Genomic DNA, 18,001 nt, shown 5'->3' with positions numbered 1-18,001 from the left:
CTAATAAGCATTGCTTTGCTCAGTACAAATAACATTGAGTAGCTACTGGGTTTACGAAGGAGCTACCTTGGTAACAGAGTAGGTATTTGACACTACTGACAAATAGTAAAGTACAAAAGCACTCTAGAGGCAACTACTAATTGGAATTCTGAAATTTCTTTTCAAATGAGGCAGGTTTTGTGTTTACTGTATGTTCAACATTTTATTTAGAAGAGAAATTACAGAATAAAAGGCCACACATCACTAAAATAGCAATATACCACACACAAAATTCTAAACGGACTTTGGATATCTTTAGTGTTTCACACTATAAGCTATCAAATTTTGCAACTCTCTATGTGGCAATGCTATACATGCCAAGTTAAAATAATGATTAACAGTTATGGTATAAAGCCCCCTGAATAGAAGAAACCAGAGTCATAAACATGCTACAGCCTACTGTGATACACAGATAAAAAAGATGCATTTTCTTGCCACTTGAAGCTCACAGTTATGAGAGTTAGAGAAGTCAGTTCAAGTTAAAAAAAAAAAAAAAAACATGCAACATTAATACTCAACTCTATATAGGTCAGTGGCCCAAAAAGAGAAATCTAATTTAATGTGTCAATACTAACAATTTTTAGAATCTGTCTAACATAAAGACCTGCACAAGTGGTATGTTTTAGTGAGAAAACTATTTTTTTCATTTTAGAGAAGGGTAATGGTAATAATAATAATAATAAAACATTCCCCCAAAGCAAGTTTCATCTCTTCAGACCAACAGCAACACAGAATTGAGAATTACAACCTGATCTTCAAGGTACAGTTCTTGTCAGATGCTGTGTAACAGCAAGCCAAGCCCAATCAGTACATCAACTGAAAAAAAATACTCAACTATATTTATAGACAGTGAAGTAAAACAAAAGAGGAAAAATATTAATATGAAACAAGCTACCGGTAGAAATACAAAGAGTAACATGAAGTGCAATATAAATAACTATCTATTTTAAAGCACAAATTACTATAAAATCAAAAGTAATGACTTAATATCTCAAGTTATTAGGGTCCCACTTCTGTGTAATTAAAAGCTGCTGCTGCAAGCCTCTGTTATAAATGCAATAGAAAAATCTACACAAGATTTCTTCTACCTAGTGGCTTCTAAGGTTACTTTAATCATGAGAAACACAAGCTTTTGTAACAATGTATTCCAACAATCAGTTATGTTTGTTTCCAACTGGCCGATCACACAAATCAGGGTGTAGAATAGCATGTTTGCTACTGGCTGATTGTTGCAACACAAAAATGCATACATGAAATAGTTAAACACAGCACACAGTATTACACCAAAGTGTTTTTCTCATTTCAAGTTTATTAAAACTTTTGCAGTACAAATTATCCAGGTTGCAGATTATCAAAAGATCGACTCAATAAAGTCCACATTGGGAAAAAAAAAAAAGGACAAACATAAACCCAAAACAATGAAAAGAAAACAACATAAAGGGGATTCATCAGCAAGTCTCTAAAACTTAAAATTTGAGACAGAATGGAAATAAGTTTATATACCTCATTCATCCACTTTTGTCTTCATCTGTTCCAGGGCTTGATTCATGATCAAATTTTTTATTTTTATCATGTGTGTGGTCATTTTCTTGACCCTTTGATTTTTGGTTTTCTTTTTCCACTGAGGATCTGGTCTTCTCATCCTCCTTATTTTTCAAAGTTGAGAACTTTAATTCATTGTCCTGACTACTTTGTTTCATTTTTGAGAACGGACTTTGATCTCTATCAGCCCTTTTTTCCCTGTTACTATTTGAGCTACTATGATCACGATTTTTAGAGTACATTCTCTTCTCACCCTCAGAATTCTCTTTTCTGTGTGAACTTTTACTTTCTTGGTTTCTGTATTTTTCTTTGTTTCTGCTTTGACTTTCTTCTCTCTCTGAGCTCCGTGAATCTCTCCTCCTTCTCCTCCTGTCTTTACTTCTTGATCTTCCTGGCGTTGCTCTTCTGTCTCGGCTCCGTGACCTTCCTCTTCTCCTGTACTCCTGTTCTCTGTATCTGTGATACTCCTTGCTTCTGCTGCGATCTCGGTCATGGCTTCTAGACCGCACTCTTCTGCTCCTGTCCCTACTTCTGCTTCGTTCCCTTGTTCTACTATTGTAACTGTGTTTGCCTTTAGTTACATCGCGTTCTCTACTCCTAGACTGTGCACGTCTGTCCTTGTCCTTACTTTTATTATGATCATGCTCATTGCTTTTGGATTCTAACTGTTTAGACTTCTCTTTACTTCTACTCCTTTCCTGACCTTTTCCTTTAGAATCAGACTTTTCTGTTTCTTTAACATTCTCATGATCCCTTTCTTTACTCCTTGACCTCATCCTCTTTTCTTCATGTCTATTATGCTTTGTATCTCTTTCCTTACTCTTGGATTTCTCTTTGCTCTTACTCCTACTTTTCGATTTGGCCCTTTTCTTTACCTTGTTTTTATATTTATCATCTTTTTCTGAATTTCTTCTGATGTCTCTCTCTTTGCTGTTAGATTTATGATCTTTAACTTTCTTTTCCTTTTCACTTTTTCTGTTTGGACTCTCAGAAACATGCCTATGATCAGTTATTTTTTTCTCTTTTACTCTAACTGGGCTTCTTTGATTTTCTTTTATTTCATTTAACTCACTCCTAAAAAATGAAGAAAAAAAGTTTTGGGGAAACTTTATTAGGAAAACAGTGGTGTCCATTATTGCTGAAATGATACTCTATTTTCCTTAAGACATTCAGAAACAATTGAAATGGCTTTAAATGAAATAATTTTAAACAGTTAAAAAAAATACTTGTTACTACATTTGAAATAAGAGTTAAATCTTACTTATCCCCTTTGATCCATCTTTCACCACTTGATACCCTCATTCTTTGAGCTCTCTGCATCTCCTGCCTCCAATGTGGAGGAGTCTCACTACGTCTGAAACGATCCCTGGATCTGGATCTAGATGGAGTTCGATAACGCTTTAAAAAAAGAGGCGAAAAATTAATATATAAAAATATAAAAGCATTATAACAATTGCTAAAGTGTACATATTTCTAGGTTCAAAAAAATGTCTAATATTTCCATGCCTTCTAAAATAACTAAATTTCCCAATTTTCAGGTAGGAAATTAATGAGGCATAATGTGGTTTGATATCTTTGCTTTCATTGCTAATGAAATGTGCGTTTATATGTTCTTGTTTTAAATATGTCTTGGGTTTAAGTTCTAAAACAGTAAATATCGATAGCTATATCCCACATCAACAAAAGCTCTTTTGAATCCTCAATCATTTTAAGAGTGTAAAGAGGTCCGAAGACAAAAAAGTTTGAGAACTGCCATGAGAATAGTTAGGAAGCCATTTATAGTTCAGATAATATACAATGGTGAACTGAACTAAGATGGTAGGAGTGGAGCTTGAGAGAAGCAGATAGATTTCAGAGCATTTAGGAGGTTGAGGTTGAACAGACAGGATTTGGTGATGGATAAGTTATATAAGGTAGGAAAGAAAGGGGAGAAACAAAATGATTCTTGGGCTTCAGGTTTAAGTGCTTGCACAGGTGGTAGTGTCTGTCACTGAGACCAGAAATCTAAAGGAGGGTCAGGCCTGAAGAAGTGTTTAGGCTTACCATTGTATATGATGAGTTTAAAGTGCCCATTAGGCACCTAAATGGTCACCAAATAAACCTTTGATGCCAGAAAGGCAGATGAAAAACTGACAGTTATCAGCATACAGGTACCCAGTGAAGTTACGAGAGTGATTATATTGCCCAAGAAGCATATGCAGAGTGAGAAGAGTTAGAACCCTGAGGTACTACAATATTTAAACATCAGGTAGAAGAGCATGAACTAGCATTGGAAATTTAAGACAGACTGGCCAGAGACAGGAAGAAAAGATGATGGAAGCAAAGGGAAAAGAGTATTACAAGGAGGGAGATTAAATAAGACAAAGACTGAAAGGATCCAATGGATTCTGTGACTTGGAACTGACCATAAAGCAAGTGCTGTTTTCAGCAGAATGGCAGAAGACAAACTGAAATGGCTGAGGAACGAGTAGGAAATGAAGAAATAATATACTAAGTATAGCCACGTTGGTTAAAAGTTTTGAAAAAACAAGAAGATATTTAAATTCTGATGAGAATCCAGTGAAGAGAAAGAGTATGAAATATAAGAATAGGGTTAATTTTTAACAAGCATAGGGACACAGTGGTCAGGAAGTAACAAAGGGGTACAAGAAAGACCTCAATCTCATTTTATACCATGTACATGTAAAATCCATTAACATCCCATGGATTTTCAATGTGGAAGAACCAACACAAAGAAGTTACTATAAAAAGAGAACATATAATTCAACATCCGTATCTACTCTAAATTTTAACTACTTATGTATAAAACAATACTTAAGAAACACTCTAGGATTATTTAAGATAAATGCAATACTATTAGGACTTCTGGGAAAAGAATCACCTACCCTTGGTCCTCTTCCTTTAATTTTCCTGCCAGACCTAGTAACTAAAAGTCGCCTCTGGTATGAAGCAGGCTGGGAGTTAAGTAGATTACTAGAAGGAAGCAGAGGGAAAATTAAAAAACATTATTTTATAAAAATAAATCTGGAGAACATAGCTTTACTGATCTAAACTAATAAATTTAAAGACTTACATATATAATCAGTGGTTCTCAACCAGGAATGTTATCAATCCTAGTAGTTATCTGGAAAAGTATGGGAGCATTTTTACAACTGTCAATGACTAGAGGGTGCTATTGGTACTGAGTGACAAGTCAGGAATGCTAAAATCGTGTAATGTGTGTAGATGAAGAACTATCCTGTTCCCAAATGCCAACTGTGTCCTGTTGAGAAACACTGTTATATAATCATCACTAAGATGAAGGCAACTTGATAGTGCTAAGGAACTCAGAGTAGGCTACATGCTGTTGAGAGAACAATTTTAAAGCTATCTGATTCTAAAGTATCTTACTATCCTATAAGCAGTTGTTCACTGGTAATAAAACTATAGAGAAATGTAATTAATGTGAATTAAACAGAGACAAGATGGTCTGAATTAGCAAAATGTTTAATATCATGCTTTATACCAGAAAGGGAAACTATTATTTTCAAATAATAATGAGTTAATATTTAATTAGCACTAACAATATCTGTGTATGTTATATCTGAAAAATGCATTCTAAAGTAGTTCAAATATCTTCTCCTTAATGTTTACTTCCTTAGAAACACAATTTCCTATTAACTGAGTAAACTCAATCCAATCCATCAAAATTATCCCAATTCAAGTAACCAAGACTTACTTTTATATTTTTACTGTATTGTGAAAGTATAGGGAGAATGTTCAGAATTTTACCACTTTTAAATACATTATTTCCAATTATAAATAAGAGAAAGATACCCATTTTTTTTTCTATCTTTGGACATAATTATTAAAATGATTCATAAAGAACCAACAACTTCTAATACTAATAATGTGAACTTATGTGGACAAATTTTCAAAGTACTTGAATATGCTGTCAATTTGCAATACCACAATATTGTAAACCAGGCAAGGAAAACAGCATTTTCCCCCACCAGACAAACTGAAAAATAAAGGTTCTTACTTGCTTAAAAGTTTAATGTATACAAAAACAGAGTAAAACACTTGTTTTAAATGGAATTTGTTTGGAATGCCACTTAACAATATCTTTTTGCCATTTGCAGTGCTTGTTTTTTTTTTTTTAATTAATGTAACTTTTATTCAAAAATCTGTCTGAATTAAGTCAATTTATCTTTTCAGCTATGTGGTTAGCAAAAAGGAGCCTTGCTAACATTATCCTATTAAGAAATTTCAATCTTGGGACAAGGTCACCAATTAAATCTTATCTAAAATAAGCAAAAATGGTTTTTTAAAAAAGAAAGGTTCTGTGGTAGAGAATGTAGGGCAGTTTATAAAATAAACATATTCACATACCACTCTCTCTCTCTCTCCCTGTTCTTCCTTTCTTTTTCATCAGCTTTAGGAGGACTTTTTCTCATTAGGAATCTATTTTCAGGTATTGGAGGGATTTCTTCTGGACGAACAGTAGACTGGGGTTGTGCCTCAAGATTTTCAGCCTCACTTTCACTAGATGCGCTTTAAAAGAAACACACACAACAAATTCCACTTGGTTATTATGTACCTACCCCGATTTTCCAATTGTTGGTATTTCTTTCCTTTGTAATATGTACAATATATGCATCATTCTGTCCCCCATCTCTGACCAAAGATGCAATTACATGGGGAAAATACGCATTCCTCTGACAAACCAACCAAAAACCAAAACCAAATGTTTCTGTTATCACATTCTCAAAAAATATTTTCCAATAAAATGGAACCAAAATATGATACTTCATGTGCAATGCCCTCTGATAAATTTAAAATACTTGAAAATATAAAGAAACTGCTTTAGAGGCAACAGGTTTATAAAGATGAGTTTTAGTACAACCATAGATTATTTCAGACAAAACAGGAAAGAAAAGAAATACGCTGACATTATCTGCTTTCTACCCTATGCTATCATAGGAGGAAAAAAAAAGAACAAAAAAGCGAGAGACTGCTACAGAAAATAAGAAAACAGTCATTGGTTTCCTATAATTCTCACTAATCTTATATTCCTCCCATAAAATACAAACCTATATAACCAAAAGGTCATTGAATTCAGACAAAATGAACTGAATGGTTTTGTTGAAAATTAAAATGAATGTTCCCAAATTTAATCTATACACTGTAGAATATCAAAATGGTCTTATACTTCATGCTATGAAACATTTCTCACTATTTTCATGTTCCATATAATTGATCCAAAATCCCAATAGATTTATATATAAACAGAAGGGAATTAGAATACAAAGTCAGTACTGTAAAAGTAAATTAAGACCTTTTCTTGCTTTTCTTTCGCTTCTTCTTTTCTTTCTTGTGTTTACGAGAATTTTTCCTATGTTTCTTCTTTCTTTTTTTTGATTTCTCTTCAGAAGCACTTTCAGAATCAGAAGAATCAGAAGAGGACTGAGAATCGCTTGAACTATCTGAGTCACTGGATGATGATGAGGAGGAGGAGGAGGACTTATGCCTTTTCTTTTCTTCTTTCCTAGCTTTAATAAAAAGCAAAATGGTTTGGTGAACACTTTTTAGACAAACTTTGTAAGTGGAAGTTTAGATTTTTTTGCAGATTCTCAAAGTCCAGTATTTAACACTTAGCTCATTCAGCTATTTGACCTGAGGGGTACAGGAAAGGAGTTAAGACTCAAGATTAGAATCCAGATCTCCAGACTCAAGGGTCAGAGTTATATTTATATCTAAAGAATTCTGGAAAAGTAATAGGTAAATCTAAAACATTAAACTAAGTTAATTTTAGGAATCATATAAATAACATACTTTTTTAAAGGCACAGAAATAACACTCAAGAATCCCAGATTCTAATCTTTTTGTAGTTTTCAACTTTTTCTCTTATTATCAATATTGGAAGTACAACTGTAGGAGAGAAGTAATAGAAAAAATACTATGCATGAATGTGGAAAGATAAGAAACACGATTCCACTGGCATGGGCTTATTCAATGCCTGAGTATTCCTCTAATGATTAAGAAATTTAGCTTTGGCTGAACAGCAGACTTACAACAGGGGGTAGTGGTAGTCATTTGCCAATGATTAATAAATATGTTTTGGGGGTCTCTACAAAAAGTAATTTCAAATTTAAATTTTATTTTGGGTTAAGGAAGTTTAATTTTAAAAGGGGTCCCAAAACTCAAATGCTTTAAGGATGAGGAAACTAACACAAATAAGTGAGGTTAACCAGGAAATGGAGGAAGATATGACAGACTGGACAGAGCTTCGCCCACCTAACAGTATTCTAATTCCAACCACGGTGGACTTAAAGAAGTGAATTCAACAATCTGATTAAAAAATGGGCAGAGGACCTGAATAGATATTTTCCCAAAGGAGACATACAGATGCCAACAGGCACATGAAAAGATGCTCAACATCACTAATCATCAGAGAAATGCAAATCAAAACAATGAGATAGCACCTCACACCTGTCAGAATGGCTATTATCAAAAAGACAACACATAACAAGCATTGGTGAGGATGTGGAGAAAAGGGACCCCTTGTGCACTGTTTGTGAGAATGTAAATTGATATAGCCAGTATGGGAAGTAGCATGGAGGATCCTCAAGAAGTTAAAATAGCAGTGCCATATGACCCAGCAATTCTATTTCTGGGTATTTATCCAAAAAAAACTAAAACACTAATTCTGAAAGATATATGCAACTCAACCTTCACTGCAGCATTATTTACAATAGCCAAGATATGGAAGCAACCTAAGCGTCCATCGATATGTGAATGGATAAAGAAGATGTAGCGCGTGTACACACACACACATGTGCACGCGCACGCGCAATGGAATATTACTTAGCCATAAAAAGGAAGGACCTCCTACCCCTTGTGACAACATGGATGGATCTAGAGGGTATTATGCTAAGTGAAATAAGTCAGACAGAAAAAGGCAAATACTGTGTGATTTCAATTATATGTGGAATCTAAAAAACAAAACAAATGAACAAACATAACAAAACAGAAACAGACTCATAGATACAGTGAAGAAACTAGTGGTTGCCAGAGGAGAAGGCGATTAAGGGGGTGGGGAAATAGGTTTATGGGATTAAGAGGTACAAACTTCCAGTTATAAAATAAGTCATGAGGATGTAGTGTAGAGCACAGGGAATATAGTCAATAATATTGTAATATCTCTGTATGGTGACAGAGAATAACTAGACTTATTATGGTGATCATTTTGTAATGTATAAAAATATCAAATCACTGTTGTATACCTGAAATCAATAGGATATTTTAAGTCTATTATGCCTTAATTAAAAAAGAAGTAAGTGAATTCAGGCTAAAGCTGGGACAATATTGATATATGGATAACTACAATACAGTGGAACAGAAAATACATTAGAATCCATCAGTTCATAATGATATAGGTAAATAAAATCATTTATCCTTCTTATCATATATGAACTGTTCCACTGGCTAACCAAATAGAAGATGAAGGGAAGATGCTCTTTATCAAAAGTACTCCAAGAATAAATAAGGAATTACAGAGTTAGAATATCACCATTTCACAACTCCTAAGGAGGCACTGCCCACCAATGGCCACTGCAGAGCACAGAGACAACCTGTCCTAAGTGACTCTTGTTCCCATCAAATAGAATTTTAAAAAATCAAAACTATATCTGATCCATTTTCTAGATCTAACTACAAAGATATATGAAATAGAAGCACAGGAGGAACACATTACATAACAGAAGAATGCAATCCGTAAAATTCAGTGTGTGCAATAATGGGAAAGAAACACTACAGGACAAATGACCTAGCTTGTTCAACAAATCAATCTCAAGAAACATAAAAAGAAATGGTGGGATAATCTATTAAAAACAAAAAAAATTTACAACACCAACCCAAATGTTTGAACCTGATTTGGATTCAAATTCGAACATCAAAAAATTAACATTAACTAAACAATTAGAAATTTGAACACTGTAAGGATTTCTGACATTTAGGAACATATGTGTATATATGTCTGCATATGATTATGGTACGGTTACTTTTTTCAAAAGAGTCACCTTTTAGAGATAGTAAAATATTTATCAATAAAATGTTATGCTTAGAATTTGCTTCAAACAGGAAATGGAGAACTGTCCAAGGACAGGTAACATGAGATTAGCCATAAATTAACTGGTAAAGATGGGTAATGAACACAGGTGATTTGTTATACAATTTCAATCACTTTTGTATATGTTAGTATTTTCCATAATTAAAAAAAAAATCAAAGAGGACAAAGAAAATATCTTTGGACTGACTGTTGGCTGTTTACAGACCTTAATTGAAAGGGTTAACAGCTGGTTTGTAACCTTTCTGTTAGCTTCAGAACACCCGAGGATTTGGCACTTGGTTGGCCAAATTATTCCTGAAACTACTTATTTATGACTGCATTGGGGCCTTCTCTACTTGTGATGAGTGGGGGCTAACTCTTCATTGTGGTGCACAGGCTTCTCATTGTGGTGGCTTCTCTTGTTGCGGAGCACAGGCTCTAGGCGTGCAGGCTTCAGCAGTTGTGGCACACAGGATCAGTAGTTGTGGCACACAGGCTTAGTTCTAAGCTCCACGGCGTGTGGGATCTTCCCAGACCAGGGATCGAGCCAGTGTCCCTCCCCTGCATTGGCAGGAGGATTCCTAACCACTGCACTACCAGGGAAGTCCCTATTGAAACTCTTAACTCAGAATTTATAGGAGTGTACTGAGTTACAGAGATAAATAAGAATCTGGCTGGAGTTACTGTGTACTTGCCCAAGGGTCTGTGGTTCACTGTAAAGATTATTTCTCTGATACCGAAGAGATGCTGCTGCACTGGAGAATGGGAACAAGGTATAAAAGCTGAAGGAACTCAAGAGGTAATAGCTTCAATGAACTTATTAGGTAGTCTTCGTCACCCAGTCATGCTCCTCAGGACCACGAACCTATTAAGCTGAGATGACTAGGATATATGCAAGCTCTGCCTAGAACTCATGACATCTCTAATATGACGCTGCTGTTCAAGCTGTGCTGTTTCCTGGCCTATATCCTTTCTTAATGATAAATAAGCTTAGTGCTGAGTGAAGCCTATCTTGCCTCATGAGTTCAACTGTTAATCTGATACCAAAACCACTGTTGATGGTGAGCCAGTATGGGTATGCAAACTGAAAAACCTACTTGCATACACTAAAAACCCGAGGGGAGGGAGAATCAAACTTAAAGAAACCTAAGGAAGAAAATAAATTCATAATGCATATGAGTAACTCTAAATACAAATATCTGAGGCCATATAATATGGAGACAAAATAAAAATATTCCACATAAGCACAGAATACAGCTGTTAAAATTACTTGACAAAACATAGTAATGCTCTTCCCCATGATTAACAAAGCTTTATTCACCAGCTCCAATTTATATTTATTTTGCATTGTGATTCTTTCCTGAGAAATACACTGAAGTTGGTTTCGTTAAAAGGCAAGCCCGAGAAGAAGAACTACAGAGTCCTGCAGCCTGTGCAACAAAAACCACATTCACAGAAAGACAGACAAAACGAAAAGGCAGAGGACTATGTACCAGATGAAGGAACAAGATAAAACTGCAGAAAAACAACTAAATGGAGATAGGCAAACTTCCAGAAAAAGAATTCAGAATAATGATAGTGAAGATGATCTGGGACCTTGGAAAAAGAATGGAGGCAAAGATCGAGAAGATGCAAGAAATGTTTAACAAAGACCTAGAAGAATTAAAGAACAAACACCTAGAAGAATTAAAGAACAAACAAACAGAGATGAACAATACAATAACTGAAATGAAAAATACACTAGAAAGAATCAACAGCAGAATAACTGAGGCAGAAGAATGGATAAGTGACCTAGAAGACACAATGATGGAATTCACTGCCACGGAACAGAATAAAGAATGAAAAGAAATGAAGACAGCTTAAGAGACCTCTGGGACAACATTAAACACACCAACATTCGCATTACAGGGGTCCCAGAAGGAGAAGAGAGAGATAAAGGACCAGAGAAAATATATGAAAAGATTACAGTCGAAAACTTCCCTAACATGGGAAAGGAAATAGCCACCCAAGTCCAGGAAGCGCAGTGAGTCCCATACAGAATAAACTCAAGGGGAAACACGCTGAGACACACAGTAATTAAACTGGCAAAACTTAAAGACACAGAAAAATTATTGAAAGCAGCAAGGGAAAAATGACAAATAACACACAAGGAAACTGCCATAAGGTTAACAGCTGATTTCTCAGCAGAAACTCTACAAGCCATAAGGGAGTGGCATGATATACTTAAAGTGATGAAAGGGAAGAACCTACAACAAAGATTACTCTACCTGCTAAGGATCTCACTCAGATTCGATGGAGAAATCAAAAGCTTTACAGACAAGCAAAAGCTAAGAGAATTCAGTACCACCAAACCAGCTCTACAACAAATGCCAAAGGAACTTCTCTCTAAGTGGGAAACACAAGAGAAGAAAAGGACCTACAAAAACAAACCCAAAACAATTAAGAAAATGGTCATAGGAACATACATATGGATGATTACCTTAAACGTGAATGGATTAAATGCTCCAAACAAAAGACACAGGTTTGCTGAATGGATACAAAAACAAGACTCATATATATGCTGTCTACAAGAGACCCACTTCGGACCTAAGGACACATACAAAGTGAAAGTGAGGGGATGGCAAAAGATATTCCATGCAAATGGAAATCAAAAGAAAGCTGGAGTAGCAATACTCATATCAGATAAAATAGACATTAAAATAAAGAATGTTACAAGAGACAAGGAAGGACACTACATAACGATCAAGGGATCAATCCAAGAAGAAGATATAACAGTTATAAATATATATGCACCCAACATAGGAACACCTCAATATATAAGGCAACCACTAACAGCTGTAAAGGAGGAAATCGACAGTGACACAATAATAGTGGGGGACTTTAACACCTCACACCAATGCACAGATTATCCAAACAGAAAATTAATAAGGAAACACAAGCTTTAAATGACACAATAGAACAGACAGATTTAATTGATATTTATAGGACATTCCATCCAAAAACAGCACATTACACTTTCTTCTCAAGTGCGCATGGAACATTCTCCAGGATCAATCACATCTTGGGTCACAAATCAAGCCTCAGTAAATTTAAGAAAATTGAAATCATATCAAGCATCTTTTCCGACCACAACGCTATGAGATTAGAAATGAATTACAGAGGAAAAAACGTAAAAAAACCAAACACATGGAGGCTAAACACTACTAAATAACCAAGAGATCACTGAAGAAATCAAAGAGGAAATAAAAAAATACCTAGAAACAAATGACAATGAAAACATGACGATCCAAAACCTATGGGCTGAAGCAAAAGCAGTTCTAAGAGGGAAGTTTATAGCTATACAAGCCTACCTCAAGAAACAAGAAAAATCTCAAATAAATAATCTAACCTTACCCCTAAAGGAACTAGAGAAAGAAGAACAAACAAAACCCAAAGTTAGCAGAAGGAAAGAAATCATTAAGATCAGAGCAGAAATAATTGAAATAGAAACAAAGAAAACCATAGCAGAGATCAATAAAACTAAAAGCTGGTACTTTGAGAAGATAAACAAAATTGATAAACCATTAGCCAGACTCATCAAGAAAAAGCAGGAGAGGACTCAAATCAAAAAAATTAGAAATGAAAAAGGAGAAGTTACAACAGACACTGCAGAAATACAAAGCATCCTAAAAAACTACTACAAGCAACTCTATGCCAATAAAATGGACAACCTGGAAGAAATGGACAAATTCTTAGAAAGGTATAACCTTCCAAGACTGAACCAGGAAGAAACAGAAAATATGAACAGACTAATCACAAGTAATGAAATTGAAACTGTGATTAAAAATCTTCCAACAAACAAAAGTCCAGCACCAGATGGCTTCACAGGTGAATTCTATCAAACATTTAGAGAAGAGCTAACACCCATCTTTCTCAAACTCTTCCAAAAAATTGCAGAGGAAGGAACACTTCCAAACTCATTCTATAAGGCTACCATCACCCTGATACCAAAACCAGACAAAGATACTAACAAAAAAAGAAAATTACAGACCAATATCACTGATGAATATAGATGCAAAATTCCTCAACAAAATCCTAGCAAACAGAATTCAACAGCACATTAAAAGGATCATACACCATGATCAAGTGGGATTTATCCCAGGGATGCAAGGATTCTTCAATATATGCAAATCAATCAATCTGATACAACATATTACCAAATTGAAGAATAAAAACCATATGATCATCTCAATAGATGCAGAAAAGGCTTTTGACAAAATTCAACACCCATTTATAATAAAAACACTCCAAAAAGTGGGCACAGAGGGAACCTACCTCAACATAATAAAGGCCATATACGACAAACCCACATCCAACATCATTCTCAATGGTGAAAAACTGAAAGCATTTCCTCTAAGATCAGGAACGAGACAAGGATGTCCACTCTCACTGCTATTATTCAACATAGTTTTGGAAGTCCTGGCCATGGCAATCAGAGACAAAAAAGAAATAAAAGGAATACAAATTGGAAAAGAAGAAGTAAAACTGTCACTGTTTGCAGGTGACATGATACTATACATAGAGAATCCTAAAGATGCCACCAGAAAACTACTAGAGCTAATCAATGAATTTAGTAAAGCTGCAGGATACAAAATTAATGCACAGAAATCTTTCATTCCTATACACTAATGATGAAAACTCTGAAAGAGAAATTAAGGAAACACTCCCATTTACCACTGCAACAAAAAGAATAAAATACCTAGGAATAAACCTACCTAGGGAGACAAAAGACCTGTATGCAGAAAACTATAAGACACTGAGGAAAGTAATTAAAGATGATACCAACAGATGGAGAGATATACCATATTCTTGGATTGGAAGAAGCAATATTGTGAAAATGACTCTACTACCCAAAGCAATCTACAGATTCAATGCAATCCCTATCAAATTACCAATGGCATTTTTTACGGAACTATAACAAAAAATCTTACAATTTGTATGGAGACACAAAAGACCCTGAATAGCCAAAGCAGTCTTGAGGGAAAAAAATGGAGCTGGAGGACTCAGACTCCTTGACTTGAGACTATACTACAAAGCTACAGTAATCAAGACAGTATGGTACTGGCACAAAAACAGAAACATACATCAATGGAACAAGAGGGAAAGCCCAACGATAAACCCATGCACCTATGGTCAACTAATCTATGACAAAGGAGGTAAGGATATACAATGGAGAAAAGACAGTCTCTTCAACAAGTGGTGCTGGGAAAACTGCACAGCTACATGTAAAAGAATGAAATTAGAACACTCTCTAACACCATACACAAAAATAAGCTCCAAATGGATTAAAGACCTAAATGTAAGACTGGACACTATGAAGTTCTTAGAGGAAAACATAGGAAGAACACTCTTTGACACAAATCACAGCAAGATCTTTTTTGATCCACCTCCTAGAGTAATGAAAATAAAAACAAAAGTAAACAAATGGGACCTAATGAAACTTAAAAGCTTTTGCACAGCAAAGGAAACCATAAACAAAACAAAAAGACAACCCTCAGAATGGGAGAAAATATTTGCAAATGAATCAACGGACAAACGATTAATCTCTAAAATACATAAACAGCCCATGCAGCTCAATATTAAAAAAACAAACAACCCAATCCAAAAAGGGTCAGAAGACCTAAATAGACATTTCTCCGAAGAAGACATACAGATGGCCAAGAAGCACAAGAAAAGCTGCTCAACATCACTAATTTAATTAGAGAAATGCAAACCGAAACTACAATGAGGTTATCACCTTACACCAGTTAGAATGGGCTTCATCAGAAAATCTACAATCAAATGCTGGAGAGGGTGTGGAGAAAGGGAACCCTCTTGCACTGCTGGTGGGAATGTAAACTGATACAGCCACTATGGAGAACAGTATGGAGGTTCCTTGAAAAACTAAAAATAGGGCTTCCCTGGTGCACAGTCATTGAGAGTCCGCCTGCCGATGCAGGGGACGTGGGCTCGTGCCCCAGTCCGGGAAGATCCCACATGCCGCGGAGCGGCTGGGCCTGTGAGCCATGGCTGCTGAGCCTGCGCGTCCGGAGCCTGTGCTCCAGAACGGGAGAGGCCACAGCAGTGAGAAGCCCGCGTACCACAAAAAAAAAAAAAAAAAAAACTAAAAATAGAATTACCATATGATCCAGCAAGACCGCTACTGGGCATATACTCAGAGAAAACCACAATTCAAAAAGACACATGCGCCCCAATGTTCATTGCAGCACTATTTACAATAGCCAGGTCATGGAAGCAACCTAAATGCCCATCGACAGACGAATGGATAAAGAAGTTGTGGTACATATAGACAATGGAATATTACTCAGCCATAAAAAGGAATGAAATTGGGTCATTTGTTGAGGCGTGGATGGATCTAGAGACTGTCATACAGAGTGAAGTAAGTCAGAAAGAGAAAAACAAATATCGTATATTAACGCATATATGTGGAACCTAGAAAAATGGTACAGATGAACCGGTCTGCAGGGCAGAAATTGAGACACAGATGTAGAGAGTAAACATATGGACACCAAGGGCAGAAAGCCGCGGGGTGGTGGTGGTGGTGTGATGAGTTGGGCGATTGGGATTGACATGTATACACTGATGTGTATAAAATTGATGACTAATAAGAACGTGCTGTATAAAAAAAAAATAATAAATAAGATACAAGGATATATTGTACAACACAGGAAAAAAAAAAAGACCCACTTCAGACCCAGGGACTCATACAGACTGAAAGTGAGGGGATGGAAAACGATATTCCATGCAAATGGAAATCAGAAGAAAGCTGGAGTAGTAATACTCATAACAGATAAAACAGACCTTAAAATAACGTTGTAAGAGATAAAGAAGGACACTACAAAATGATCAAGGGATCAATCCAAGAAAAAGATATAATTATAAATATATATACACCAACACAGGAGCACCTCAATCCATAAGGCAAATGCTAACAGCTATAAAAGAGGAAAATGAGAGTGACACAATAATAGTGGGGGACTTTAACACCTCACTTACACCAATGGACAGATCATCCAGACAGGAAGTTAATAAGAAGCATAAGCTTTAAATGACACAATAGACCAGATAGATTTAATTGATATTTATAGGACATTCCATCCAAAAATAGCAGATTACACTTTCTTCTCAAGTGTGCATGGAACATTCTCCAGTATAGATCACATCTTGGGTCACAAATTAAGCCTCAGTAAATTTAAGAAAACTGAAATCATATCAAACATCTTTTCCAACCACAACTCTATGAGATTAGAAATAAATTACAGGGGAAAAAATGTAAAAAACACAAACATGTGGAGGCTAAACAATATGTTACTAAATAACCAAGAGATCACTTAAGAAATCAAAGTGGAAATCAAAAAATACCTAGAGACAAATGACGAGAACAGGATGATCCAAAGTCTGTGGGATGCAGCAAAAGCAGTTCTAAGAGGGAAGTTTATAGCAATACAATAGCACCTCAAGAAACAAGAAAAATCTCAAATAAACAATCTAACTTTATCAAAAAAAAAAAGCAAGCCCATTCTCCCCACCTAATGTATTAAATATATTTCAAATAACCATTATTTAGTTTTCACTTCACTTCTCATGTAAGCATTTGAGCGAAGCAAAATATCACAACAATATAGAAGACCATAAAAAAGATTTATAACTCTTTTTAGGGTAATATAATCTGCCCAAGTATTAGACAATATGAACTATGAAAGGAAAATAGGGGCTTCCCTGGTGGCGCAGTGGTTGAGAGTCCACCTGCTGATGCAGGGGACACGGGTTCATGCACTGGTCCGGGAAGATCCCACATGCCACGGAGCGGCTGGGCCTGTGAGCCATGGCCACTGGGCCTGCGCGTCCGGAGCCTGTGCTCCGCGATGGGAGAGGCCATAACGGCGAGAGGCCCGCATACCGCAAGAAAAATTAATTAATTTAAAAAAAAAGGAAAATAAACTGTGTTTTTAGGGAGGATGCCTTGGAATAGAACCTAGAAAGCTCTAAGGTTGAAAGGCTCCCTCTTTTCATGTTTCTCAACATTATTTTTTAGTGAAATTTAATTTATGTCCCCTTTTCCTATGAATCTGCTCAGAAAAAAAAAGATAAAATGACTGAGAAAGAGCAGTTAAAAACAGAAAAGTAAGAAGAAAAAAATAGAGACATGACAATATCAATATTAGTTCTAACAGAATGTAGCTTGAGTGTCAAAATTTGTGTTAACCTAAATTTAAAAATATGACTTAGGCACATCGGGAATCTGAAATTTTATACTTCTCAGATCAACAAGTATGTTTAAGTGAAGAGTAC

At 35.6% G+C, this 18,001-nt stretch overlaps 1 protein-coding gene across 1 annotated transcript in view; it reads right to left on the bottom strand.

Annotated features, from left to right (window-relative positions):
• Positions 1-1,336: 1,336 nt before the first annotated feature.
• PPIG (peptidylprolyl isomerase G) overlaps positions 1,337-18,001 on the bottom strand; it is a 41,237-nt gene continuing 24,572 nt past the window's right edge. The window contains exons 10-14 of the mRNA XM_065880486.1: positions 6,899-7,112; positions 5,953-6,114; positions 4,467-4,554; positions 2,843-2,979; positions 1,337-2,655 (exon numbers count right to left, since the gene is read on the bottom strand). Of these exons, the coding sequence (XP_065736558.1) occupies positions 1,548-2,655; positions 2,843-2,979; positions 4,467-4,554; positions 5,953-6,114; positions 6,899-7,112 (1,709 nt within the window). The 3' untranslated portion in view covers positions 1,337-1,547. The remainder of the gene's footprint in view (positions 2,656-2,842; positions 2,980-4,466; positions 4,555-5,952; positions 6,115-6,898; positions 7,113-18,001) is intronic.

This window comes from Phocoena phocoena, chromosome 7 (genome assembly GCF_963924675.1).
Source record: "Phocoena phocoena chromosome 7, mPhoPho1.1, whole genome shotgun sequence".
Taxonomy (NCBI): domain Eukaryota; kingdom Metazoa; phylum Chordata; class Mammalia; order Artiodactyla; family Phocoenidae; genus Phocoena; species Phocoena phocoena.
The sequence above is the reverse complement of the archived record's forward strand: the minus strand, read 5'-3'. Positions and strand labels throughout refer to the sequence as shown.